General features: G+C 36.5%; 1 protein-coding gene across 1 annotated transcript in view; it reads right to left on the bottom strand.

Moving 5' to 3' along the window:
- Window positions 1-12,263, bottom strand: part of LOC132107161 (connector enhancer of kinase suppressor of ras 3-like) — a 32,234-nt gene that overhangs the window by 7,093 nt on the left and 12,878 nt on the right. The window contains exons 8-17 of the mRNA XM_059513406.1: window positions 11,107-11,253; window positions 9,137-9,258; window positions 7,878-8,065; window positions 7,410-7,496; window positions 6,493-6,780; window positions 3,822-4,006; window positions 3,561-3,635; window positions 2,446-2,482; window positions 2,045-2,214; window positions 1,007-1,080 (exon numbers count right to left, since the gene is read on the bottom strand). Coding sequence (XP_059369389.1) covers window positions 1,007-1,080; window positions 2,045-2,214; window positions 2,446-2,482; window positions 3,561-3,635; window positions 3,822-4,006; window positions 6,493-6,780; window positions 7,410-7,496; window positions 7,878-8,065; window positions 9,137-9,258; window positions 11,107-11,253 — 1,373 coding nt within the window. The remainder of the gene's footprint in view (window positions 1-1,006; window positions 1,081-2,044; window positions 2,215-2,445; window positions 2,483-3,560; window positions 3,636-3,821; window positions 4,007-6,492; window positions 6,781-7,409; window positions 7,497-7,877; window positions 8,066-9,136; window positions 9,259-11,106; window positions 11,254-12,263) is intronic.

Raw genomic sequence — 12,263 nt, 5'->3', positions numbered from 1 at the left:
TAACTTACAGTGTAAGGCTCGTTGCCTTCCAATGTCAGTTGTTCCTGATGCACATCCTCAATCTGGCAACCCACATAAGCATTGAAACAACTCTCCAGTATTTTGAATTTGCACTGCAGTATCCATTTCAAGTGCTAGCTGTCAATATTACACACTGCACTTTTAAGTATGTTCCTTTTATGGTGTTGTTGGTGTTGCTGTGCAAGTAAAAAAAAAGGTCTTGGTAATCTTTAATCAAAATAAGGAAAATTGGATTCCACGCTGGAATGGTATTCCTTGCTATACGGCTCTAGGATGTTTCCAGGGTTTTTCTGTGCTGTTACTAGTGTAGTTTGACTGGTAGCCATTTAGTGTTTTAGTGCATTTCTATGGCTATCTGTGGCTCTATGCCTCTAGGTCAGTTCAAGGTGGTTTCTGAGGCATGGTTTTGACAGACCACTGTGAGTGTGTTCTGGGTGGTTGGCCAGATGCTGCTATGATGTCCTGGGGTGTTGCAATGACATTCTGTGTGAAACCCAATGAGTTTTTATGAATCTGTGTGGGTGTTGCATATGATTGCTGTATGTTTAGACTAATAAACTACTACCAGACTACTAAACATGGACATTAAACACACTGCACTTCAGAGACTCTGGTAGTTTAGGGTTACTCAATAACTCTCTGCACATTGTTTACATCTTTGCACATCATCTGTGTAGTAGTTTAATATATTGTGTATATTTAATCTTTTGCATTTAATGTTCTTCTTATTTTTTATAGTATGAGAGTATGCCAGACCTACATTTCACTGCTTGCCGTATGTCATATAACTTGTGCGTGACAAATAAAACCTAGAATCTTGTTACCAAGTATGAGCTACAGTTATAGCCTATATTTGCTTTCAGCATGCAGTTATTTCAGAAAAAAATAGACATGTGGCCACATGGGGCAAATTCGCATTTCTGGGTTCTTCTTTCTTTTACCACAAGCAGCCACAAATCTCTCTAAATAAGGAAGATGAACTTACAACTTCTTCTTGCATTCGGTAGCCTGTTCTATGGTGAAGTCTCTCATGTTGATGTATCCTTCGGCTTTCTCCGCCTGTAAAGAAACAGAGAGAACTTGTCTCTGTATAAAGACTATCCCTTTAATTTTGGGTTTTGAACAAACTCTGGTGGACTGGTTTTAGCAGTTCATTGCCATGATACAGAACACAACTAACCAGGGCTGTGATACTCAAAAGCACTGTAGAAACCACTGGCACCAATGGTCTCTACAATCTACTTAAAGAGACAGTTCATCCAAAAAGTGAACATTTTGTCTTTTTCTCACCCTCAAGCTGTTCCAACCCAATAAGAATTGAAGAAGATGTTTTGAAGAATGTTGGTAACCAAACAGCTGGTCCCCATTGCTTTCCATAGTAATTCTTCCACGCCATGGAAATCAATGGGTACCATCAACTGTTTGGTAACCAAACATTCTTCAAAACATCTTCTTTCATGTTCCACAGAAGAAAGAAACTCATACAGGTTTGGAACACCTTAAGGGTGAGAAAATGATGACAAAACTTAATTTTTGGGTGAACTATCCCTTTAAGATCGCTATGCTTTCATGAAATTTAGCTGTGATTTGAAGGGGTTTTTTTTCTGGATATGAGATCAGAAACTGAAAATGGACACAAAGTCCCTCCCTCGTCTCGCTTGCTCCCAATTAAGCACAATAACATTTTAGAGACAAATAAAATTATGATTTTGCTAATTATAATATCTTATATAAAATGTATATTACCATATTTATATATATTTTTTAAACATGCTTAATGAACAATAAAAAACTTTGACGGATGTCCAGATATTTTGAAGTGAACTGCGAGTCAAACCTCTCATGAGATTGACTGCATACTCAGCATCAAACCCACAGTAGCGAGAGTCGGCTATCGAAATGTAGAGTTTGTTTAACTTGTTTTGTGCAACAGGCTTCTAGATAACAAATGGACTCTCAAGACATGAACGCACACGTTCCATAGCGAGGCCACATATTATCAGGGGAAAACCATATAACTTACCGTGTCCGACGTGTACCAGTAGAGCGAACATTTCTTGAGCACAAACCAAAACTTCTTCCACCTCCAGCCCAAGAGCCCTTTGCTCTCCTTTCTCTTGTACAACCAGCCCTGACAGTCGCCCTGGCCCAGGTCTTTCACCGAGACCTTTCTGCGGCTCATCACATCATCTCCTATCACAATGCAAACGAAGAAACATCAGTCCTCATTGGCTTCTTAACGCAACAGTACTTTGAAACATCAATAGCAGAGATAATAGCATCACGTCTGTGTGATTCAATCACCAGGGTCAAGCTTTCACTAACACTAGTTCTTTATGCACTGTGCACTTGATCATTTAAATCTTTCAGGGAGAATAAACCATCTATAGTAGTCTGTTAAAAACTCTTTTACTGTCAGCTTACCTTGTGACTTCCCAGCAACAAAGTCTTGAAGAGGGTACTGAAAGCGCAAGGAAGGAGAAAACAGAAATGCAGTAAATTACGCAGTGAACTCAGCCATCAGCGCCCACAGCTCAGAGAGACAGCGCTAATGACACAGCTGCCTCTAAAGAGAGCTTTCACTTCCCTGAAACTGTCACACACACACACACACATGCCAGTGAGACTGTTCAAGTACATGCACGCACTTATACTGATATCCTCCCTCTCACGGGTTTAAAACACTCACATATAACGCTGCATAGGACTCCCCACACACTGACGATGGGTTTGAAGCTACACTAATTGGATAGTTGATATGACGTGTGAAGTTAAAAAAACAAAAACACAAAAAAAAATGGCAAAGTGTATAAGCAGCTGAAAAGAAACTGAAGTGGCTTATTCGCATGAATCTAAATTCATACATATTCAAAAACACTTTTTTAAATTCAGTGTAGTTCTAAATAGAAGTCGAGATAACACAAACCCTAAATAAAGTACATAATTAAAATAAATATACTAGTCGCATTGTGAAGGTTTCTAAAAGAAGATGAGATGTGAAATTCAAACAGAATTTGTGTAGACAGGCAATTAACACTCATCTCATAGAGATTGATAATCATTCTGTGGAGGATTCTGTGAAAAACATCTGGACTGGTAACAGCTCAAGGTCTAGTCAATAGGAAGTGGTTTATTATTACGATGCAAAAAGTAGAGTAAAGAAGTGATCATATCAGGTCTGAAAACACTGAATGTAGAAAAGAAAACGTACAGCAACGACTACATTAAAATACAATGTTATGCAAATCAGTAAAAGGACATGATGAGTGGCTGAACAACTATTTCTAACATATGTTAACATTATTTACAGTTACTTTTACTCTTATGATTAAAACACTGAGATTTTTTGAGCTAACTTACTTGACTGATTCAGGTTTTTTTTTTTTTTTTTTGTACTTGACAGAAATGCTGTTTGTCCATATGGTTAGAAAACAATTATGTCCACAGAAAGAAAGAAGGAATAAATAAATGGCATACTTGCACAAAAGTAGGTTTCTGACACGAGTCCAAACAACAAGAGGAATGAAGTGAACACTTACTGACTCAGTCCGACTCATTTGATTCACCTCTACTGACTTCAAATAGGAGAACAATATAAAGATGTCCTCTACCAGCTGAACAAAGAAAAACAAGTCAGGCTTTATATATTCTAAGTACGAATAATAATAAAGGCACAGAAATGAATTGGAGTCTTAGTTTGAAGTATATCTGACTGACGAACATGTGTTACAGTTCTAACCAAACGTATGCACTTTTTCACTCTTTCTTTATGCTATTATGTGTATGTTTCCTTCACTCACCTGTAGCCAGCATGTGAACCCCTGCAGGTGTTTCAGTGCTCGGAAGACCCCCCACGCAGACATCACACAAGGTTTGTGAAGCGCCTCTGACTCGCACGAGCCTCTAATAACGCCTTTCATTTGCATAATTGATTTAATCACTCGCGTCACTTCATCACGTCTTTTGTGTTTAACGTCATGGCATTAAAATAAGACCATTTTCTTTCATTATATTCAAGTGTAATCTGATGGTTTGCGTGAAAGAAGGACTTGTGAAAGAAAGCTGCTTGTGTGTTGTTGTCAGATAAAGTCCCCTGCCGCTTCAGTTATCGACCGCTGCGCGGCGCTGTCGCATTACACAGAAGACTCAAAGAAGCGCTCAAAAACTATCTTCAACATTGTATGCTTTGGAATACATTTATAATCTCCTGTAAAAATTAAATTATTCGTATGATATGATACACAAGTAGAAAATAAAGTAAATGCCCTAGAAAGGCTATTCGCATAACACAGGTACTGAAAAATGGGCGGGGCTTTGTAGCCGGGATATTGTCTGATCTGATTGGTCAGGAATGACGGGTTGAAAAAAGGTACTAAAGTAGCTACTAAAGATTCTCAAATCTACTTTTTTTTCTCTCTCTCTCTCTCAGATTGAAACATCTCTTTAGGGATAACCTATACATAACTAAATAATGAATTAAGAAAAATGTGGAACGCTTTATATTATATTATATTATATTATACGTATACAACTTGGGAATTAATAGATTTAAAATTAAGCCTACACTACATGTTTTGGACCCGTTTTAAAGTTTTATTAAATTTTTGTTCCTGAAATCCACCCTTCTGCTGGGATCAGAATTATCCCGTTTTTTTATTTATTTAATTTAATTTTTATTTTTTATCAAAGGTATCCCACTCTTACTAAAACGTTTTGTACAACACAAACTTGAGGATTTAATCCAAATCAAACCCAAAATTGTATTTTGTGATCTAATCCGAATTTAGAAATTTTTTTCTTTTGTTCTTTTGAACAGCCCATTTTAAAGATCTGATCCAAAATCAGATCAGATAACTTTTGAACAACTGGCCCTAAATCTCTCCAATCAATCAGATTGGAACCCGCCCTCTGGAAGAAGACCATTAAATACCAGATAGACACAAGAATCCATGGTATGAGAGGATTCTTTATTAATAGTGTAAATGATGATCATGATCTTGCTCAAGATGACTTGCTCTAGTGTTACAGCAGGTGGTTTTAACCACACACGTGTTTATAACAGTTTCTTTGCATCTGAAGCGACTGAAATGACTCAAGCGTGAGTAAAACTCACAACAGAAGACCATTTATATGATCTAAGACACTCAGACATTTGCACACTGAAATGTGAGTTAATAATAATAAACAAAAGATTTCAGATTTTATTATTGTGCTACTGTAGCACAATGAAGTCTTTCACACTATGATATGGCTAAATGTACTCACTTGGCTCTGTGTCATTGAGAATTGAATTTAGATTTTTTTTTTTATTATTTAATTTCCTGATTTTGAATTGAGGTAGTAAATGTCATGCATAATAGTAATTTGAATATATACTTAAGGAAGCAGAATTAAAATGGAATTAATAGAATAACGTAGCCAAGTTAATAAAAACATTTTGGGCTTTTAAAAAGTCTTTAAAAGTGTTTGAAAGGAGTAATTTATGCTCATCATGATTGTATTTATTTGATAAAATAATAATCATATTTTGAAAAACAATGCCATTTAATATATATATATATATTTTATTATTATTATTATTATTATTTATTTTAATGTATTTAAAAATTTAATTTAATGCTGAATTTTTAGCAGCCATTACTCACATCACACGCTCCTCTAAAAGTCATTCCAGTATGTTTATTCGGAGCTCAAAATGTACTATTATTATCACAGCTGAAAATAATTAATTAATATTTTTGTGGAAACATTATTTTTTAGCTACAACTATTATTTGATGAATGAAGGTATTAATTTCTTAAATCTTACTGACCTCAATTTAAAAAAAATTGTGATTATTAATTTAATAGTTAATTTGAAGTGAGTTGTTCCTCTTTTTTCTAATCAGAATAAAGTATATTCTACTTATTAGCCATAATTAGTCAAATTTCCTTGGACCTTTGAAACTTCACGAGATTGCATTTGAAGTAAATACAACTTCCTGTCAAATTTACACTCATGTATTAAAAGGGAGTCAGTTATAAACTGAAACCTTCCCAACCCCGAAAGCATACATTTTGAATTTCACAAAAACTCTCTTGCTGTATAAGACAAGTCAATGTGCACATTTATTTAAAAAAACTACATTGTCTTTTTCATGTACATTATCTTTTCTTTTTCTTGTTTCACAATTAACATATCTTTAACTTACCTAAAGCATATGTTTAAAAAAGCTATTTTTTTACGCAGGAAATATGTTGGACCTGTATCTATAAAATACAATATATGCACAAAATTAAATAACTTCTTGATAACACAGTTCCAAGTGAAAATCCTTTTGATTTATCAGAGAAAGAGTTTTCAGTAGTGTCCTTAATGCTGAAGAAACCTTAAATAGAGTAACAGGCATTTGACTGAGGATGTCTTTAATACTGGCCCAGCTGTATTTCACCAGGTCGTGGATCTGAGGTGATAATACTGCAGAGGTTCAGTGTGTGAGCAGCTTGAGGCGGGCGATCCAGCTGCTGAACACTGAGGGCTCTGAGGGGCGTCTCTTGGAGGATTTGGCTGCAGGTTTCCGAGCGACGGCCTCCTGGTATGGTATGGTGGCGCTGTTGTGTAGGCCTGTGTTGATAAAGCACTGGCTGCCGCGGATGTGGTCGACCCCTCGGACGAGCCGGCGTTCTCCTGTGGGGCGGTAGGGCAGCGGGTAACAGGGCGACTCTTCTGAGATGGTGGGGATCTGATCGTTACTCAGATACCTGTGCAAGATCTCATCACCTGAGGACAGACGGAGGAAATGATGATTGATAATTGAAAACCACTGATGGCACTCTCAAACTGAACAAGGACTCAAAGGACAAAGACAAAAATGGCAAAAACTTATCAGAATTGCAAAACTTGATATAATTGGCTGACTTGCATCCAAAGCCATTTTTATAATGTGAGAGTTGTATATTCTGCTTTGTATTATCATTATTCACTGAAAATTTGCTAATGTGACAAGTTTAAGTTACATTGTGACAATAAATTACAATGTTGAATTTATGCAGATTTATGCTTGGATTCTGCCAGACTACGAACAAAGCAACAATGTAAAAAAAAAAAAAAAAAAATCACGATGCAACATGAAAACTTGCTTTTGACTAGCTATGATAACAGGCTTTCTTCAGTAGCAACAAGAAAACAACTCTACATCTGTGTATAGTTCACTGTTATGTTTACTTATGGGTATACAGAGATTACCCCTTGAGCTACTGATAAACAGAGACAAAAATGCAATGCACACAGCGTTATCTGACCTTTGTCTGCTCCCGCCCATCTACTTGGGCTTGTGAAATGTTGACGCTGACAGCTGGAGATGAACTCGCTTCAGCGGTAGTTTCTACACAGGCAGGTGTTGCGCTTACCTTTCCGTCCAAGAGCCCAGGGTCTGGAGGGGGAGTCCGACGTGCTCAGGCAAGTGTCTACCGGCATGGACATGGGACGCGGCTTCCCTAAAGCACATGCACAATGAAAGAATCAGTCTAATTGAGTCTTTGCTTGAGCCACGCTGGCTTAGACTTTTATTTAAAGGCTCGGAGTGAAACCATAGAACCATCCATAAGAGTCTCCTCTTTTATTTCTGTTTTTATTTTGTTTTGAAGCTTTGTTCACAATGCACTCAGATGCCACATGGTTTACTTAAGAGCTTTATTAACAACTTCATATTGCCTCATCAGATTGATTCAAACCATATTATTTTGACTTCTTTGGCATAAGAGTAACTTGTATGCAATAGTCATCCTGCATGCAGCCAACTATCAGCTCAATAGAAATACATTTTCTTGTCATTATATGTTACAAAATAAAGTCATGTAGGTTGAACAGATACTAACCTCTAGATGGGGTCCGCTGTCTCAGTCGCGCTTTTGGGGCGGCGATCTCAGCTGGGTTTACACTAGGTTTGCTGTTGAAGTCGCTGATATTTGAACGTCGTCTACTAGCTAAATCCAGAGATGAGTTGGGCGACTCTGAACCTTTTGGTCTCATCTTAACTGCTGCATATTCACTCGTCTCTGCACCCCTGCACACATAAAGAGATACGAATAAAAAGTTTGTATTTACAGGTTGGAAAGTCATAATTACGACGTCGGGTGAGTTCACTTTGGCTAGAGCAAGTTGCACCTTTTCTATGAAAAATCCAGCAAGATTTCTACACCCTACTTCTAGAAAATGATGAATAAAGAATGTGCATCAGGAGAGATTTTGCTTTTTAATACATCTTTAAAAGTGCTTTAAATTGAGTTATTAGTATACAGTTCTAGCGTAATGTCCACACGGAGATGCGTTTAGCTGTATAAACATATATTTTGTAGTGTATAGGCATTTTGGGAGAGTGAAACCAATATTTTTGAAGCCAGAAACCAGAGTGGATAAATTTGAGAATGCTGCCCTTGCGTTTTCACGTAGACAGCGAATCCCTATATTTCCAAAACGGTGACGTCATCAGTCCACATCTCGCCCCTGGTCAGACACCGCCACATCACGTAACAAAAACATGAAAAAACACTGAACGTTTGTCTTTTTATTAACTTACATTAACATAGACTAATAAAAATGTATTGTTTCATGTTCGTTTGTACACCGCATGCAAGGTTTATGCGCATAGTCCAAGTCTTCTTCTCCGTTTCTAGTGTATCTCCGTGGCAGAATTACAGCGCCACATGCTGGTCTGGCATGTACACTACATCATTCTGTATCGGTTTTGTACGTAGCCTAATGTGTCCAACACGCGTCTAATGCGTTTTTTAATTTGTGCCATTTTTTTTACACAATACCTGGCAGAGAGATTACTGCAGACAGCAAAAATTTTGAAAGCCACATTTGTGTGAGGAAGAGATCCCCACAACTCTAGTTTAAATCAGTATGAGACAAATAAAAAATAGCGCAGACATTGAACAATGTTGTGCATGTGTCGAGTGCCTATATTGCATACATGTCAAAACTATGTATAAGTTAATGTATGAGATAAACGAAGAATATCTTGCGCTAACTATAGGCTAAAAAAACTATAGGCTCACTATGTTTGGAACAGAGCCACAGAATAATTGATTTAATATGAAGGAGATAGGTTATCAGAGAAACAGACACTGACCGTGGGCTGTATGGCATGGAAGGAGGAGGAGGAATATAGAGATCTAAAATTGCAGGTTTCTCCGGATGCTTGATTTGCACAGGATTTCTGGATGACGGGGCGGCAGGCTCATACGATGGGCTCTAAAACAAAGAAAGTTATTAGTCCCTCGTTCTGCCTGGTTTAAGATAGCTGTGAAGAAACCCTGGCTAAATAACATCTTTTAAATCATCTGTTAAATGAGATCAACTGGAAAATTAAAGCTTTTAATTTTCACTAATTCGGAATCCATAGACCTTCGATCTCAACACTAAATCACTACATTAAGTATTTTTTTCTTCTTCTCAGGGAACCTGTTTTATTTTGTGAGTCATGCAATTTTTTGCTGAATTATAGACTTTACTACAGCAAGAATTGACCAATCCACATCATTTCAAGGTTACGGTTCTACTTTTGAAGAAAGAACCGATAATAGACTTTTTACTCAGTAAGTTCTGCAGGGATTATGTGAATTGCATAAACAGATATTAAGAAGGACATTTCTTGACGAGCTAGGCTTTCATTCATTGAAAGGTACATTATGTAAACTAGATTTGTACATATCCTGAAATATGAGTGGTGCTTGTTTGTGCAAAACTTGCTGCAGTAGCACACCGCTCCTCAATTAGCAGCTTGATTTATAACTGCATTCATGTTCATAACACAAATTATCATTGAAAGAAAATCGTTTTTCTTGAGCTGTGGTCTACAGTCTGACCTTTAAAAGAATAGCGAGGTGTTTGAGAGAGTCCATATGGACTAATATTAGCTACAGTATTTCTGAAATCAATGGCTGTGTGACATTTGGACCGGGAGTTTAATCAGGAGGAAACACACATCCTGATGTGAAACCCTGCTGCTGGTCCAGCAATCTTAACGGCTGTTAATCAGCATAAATCAGCTGTGGAAGATGTGTGACGTCAACATGCATTTTCAAAGGCAAGGTAACGTGTGTGTGGAGAGAGGAAGAAATGTTTCATTGTTTTAGTTCTGCAACACCCATGAAAAGCCATCCACTCATGTTGAAACAATGAAAGTTCATGGAGTTTGTCCAAATGTGAAACACAAAAACAGTAGACAATGCCTCACAAGCGGTCATTTGCATTCGACTAACTACAAACAATCTACACTAGGGTTCAAAAGTTTGGGGTTGATAAGATCTTTTTTACGCTTACCAGGGTTGCATTTGTTCATTCAAAACAAAGTTAAAACAATGATACTCTGAAATATTATTATAATTGAAAATAAAGGTTTTCTATTTGAATTTATATAAAACGTAATTTATTTCTGTGATGCAAAGCTGAATTTTCAACATCATTATTCCAGTCTTCAGTGCCACATGACCCTTCAGACATAAATCTAATATGCTGATTTGATGCTCAAATACGTTTCTTATTGATCTGAAACAATTGTGCTACTTAACCCTTTAACTGTCACCCCGTCCCATATACGGGACGCCTACCTTTACTTCACTATATTACAATGAAATCTAATCTAATCTTGAAAAACTATATATTGTTGGAAAGGTCTAAGACTCCCAAATATATATTTTACCAATGTTTTTTGTAAAAAATGATGTAGGTAAGAGATTAATTTATGACAAGAGTGCACCCTCAAAAATCTACATTATAACAGGAGTTTTGACCTTTGCTTTGACATTTTAGAAATCATCAGAAATTATATATCGACTGAAAACTTTAAATCTCAAAATTCATCCTTTAAAACCCATCTTAAAATCAGACATTGCATTACCATGTAAATGGTACATCAATATCATGTTACAAAATATTTTCATTCATGAATTATAAAAATTTAAGTTTGGAACGTGCACTATAAAGTCTATGTTCAAAACTGTGAGTGACAGTTAAGGGGTTTTAATAATACTATAATACTTTTTTTTCCCAGACAAAAGCTTCCTGAGAGGCTAAACTACAGGAGAATGAGGGCAGTACCTGGATGACAGGGGGTCTCCAGCGCATGTTTTTCAGCAGTGCTGGTGTGAAGCCGCAGGTACCTGATGGTCTTTTCTTCACCATCAGTGTCACATTCTGAGGATCTTCTCTGAGCTTTTCCACCAGATTCTTCAACTGCCAGCCCACCTGAGAAGAAGGTGACTGTTAGCTTCGTTTCTTGTATCTACGACTTTCTCACAATTGTTCCTGTATTACTTGTAATTGCTTAAGTTCTCATAACTGTAATCGTAATTGTTCTCGTAATTTCCCATGATTGCATCTTATTTTCATCAATAAATAACTGTATTTTTTGGCAACTGTGTTTCTCAACATGAGTTTTTCAAATAGCATTTTTAAGTGTTCTTTTATTTATTTGAAACTGTATTTCACACAAAAGATAGTATTTAAAAAAAAAACTATCATCTGTCATTTCTATTGAAACGTGCATGCCTTTTGATTACACATTTGTAATGATGCAGTTGCAATTTACTTAAAAATAAATTAACTTTAACTGTAATATCAAACAAGACAGTAACAATTATAATTAAGTATTTTAATGTGCTGTAGTATGTTAGTGAAGACATTAAATTAATTGTACTTCTTTAAAACATGACAAAAGCCTATTGCAACAAAGATTTAGCATGTATTTTAACAAAGTACATGTTTTAAAAGTGTACTTAAGTGTGTTAAGACAGACAGTCAGTCAGAAAAGTGTGCTCTAAGGGCCAGATTTACTATCAGCCTGCGCCAACTCAAACCCTCATTTGGCATTAAAAAAGCTACCGTCAAAGACACGCAGTGGGAAATTAACACTGAAAAGGTGTGGACAGTTATTTTTGCGACTCACACTATTGAATATGCATTTGTAGGAGTTTCCCTTTTAATCTGTAAATTTATGGGAGGAGAGTATTTAAATGAATCGCGATTCACTAAGATTTGCGCTCGTCAATTCACTAGTATTTGTGGCATTATTTAAAGCAAGCTGTAATTTGTTCTACTCGTGGTACATTGCATTGGTATATATGTAAATGAGATGTTGTGTAAGTGTTCTTTAATATGCGCATAAATCACACGCAGAATTTTCCCCTTTTACGTTATTGCGCCTAAACGTTTAGTAAATTTAGCCCTATGTATGCTAAAATGGCCTTCACTTTATT

This window comes from Carassius carassius, chromosome 27 (genome assembly GCF_963082965.1).
Source record: "Carassius carassius chromosome 27, fCarCar2.1, whole genome shotgun sequence".
NCBI classification, from domain to species: Eukaryota; Metazoa; Chordata; class Actinopteri; order Cypriniformes; family Cyprinidae; genus Carassius; species Carassius carassius.
This window is presented reverse-complemented; position numbering and strand designations above follow the sequence as displayed.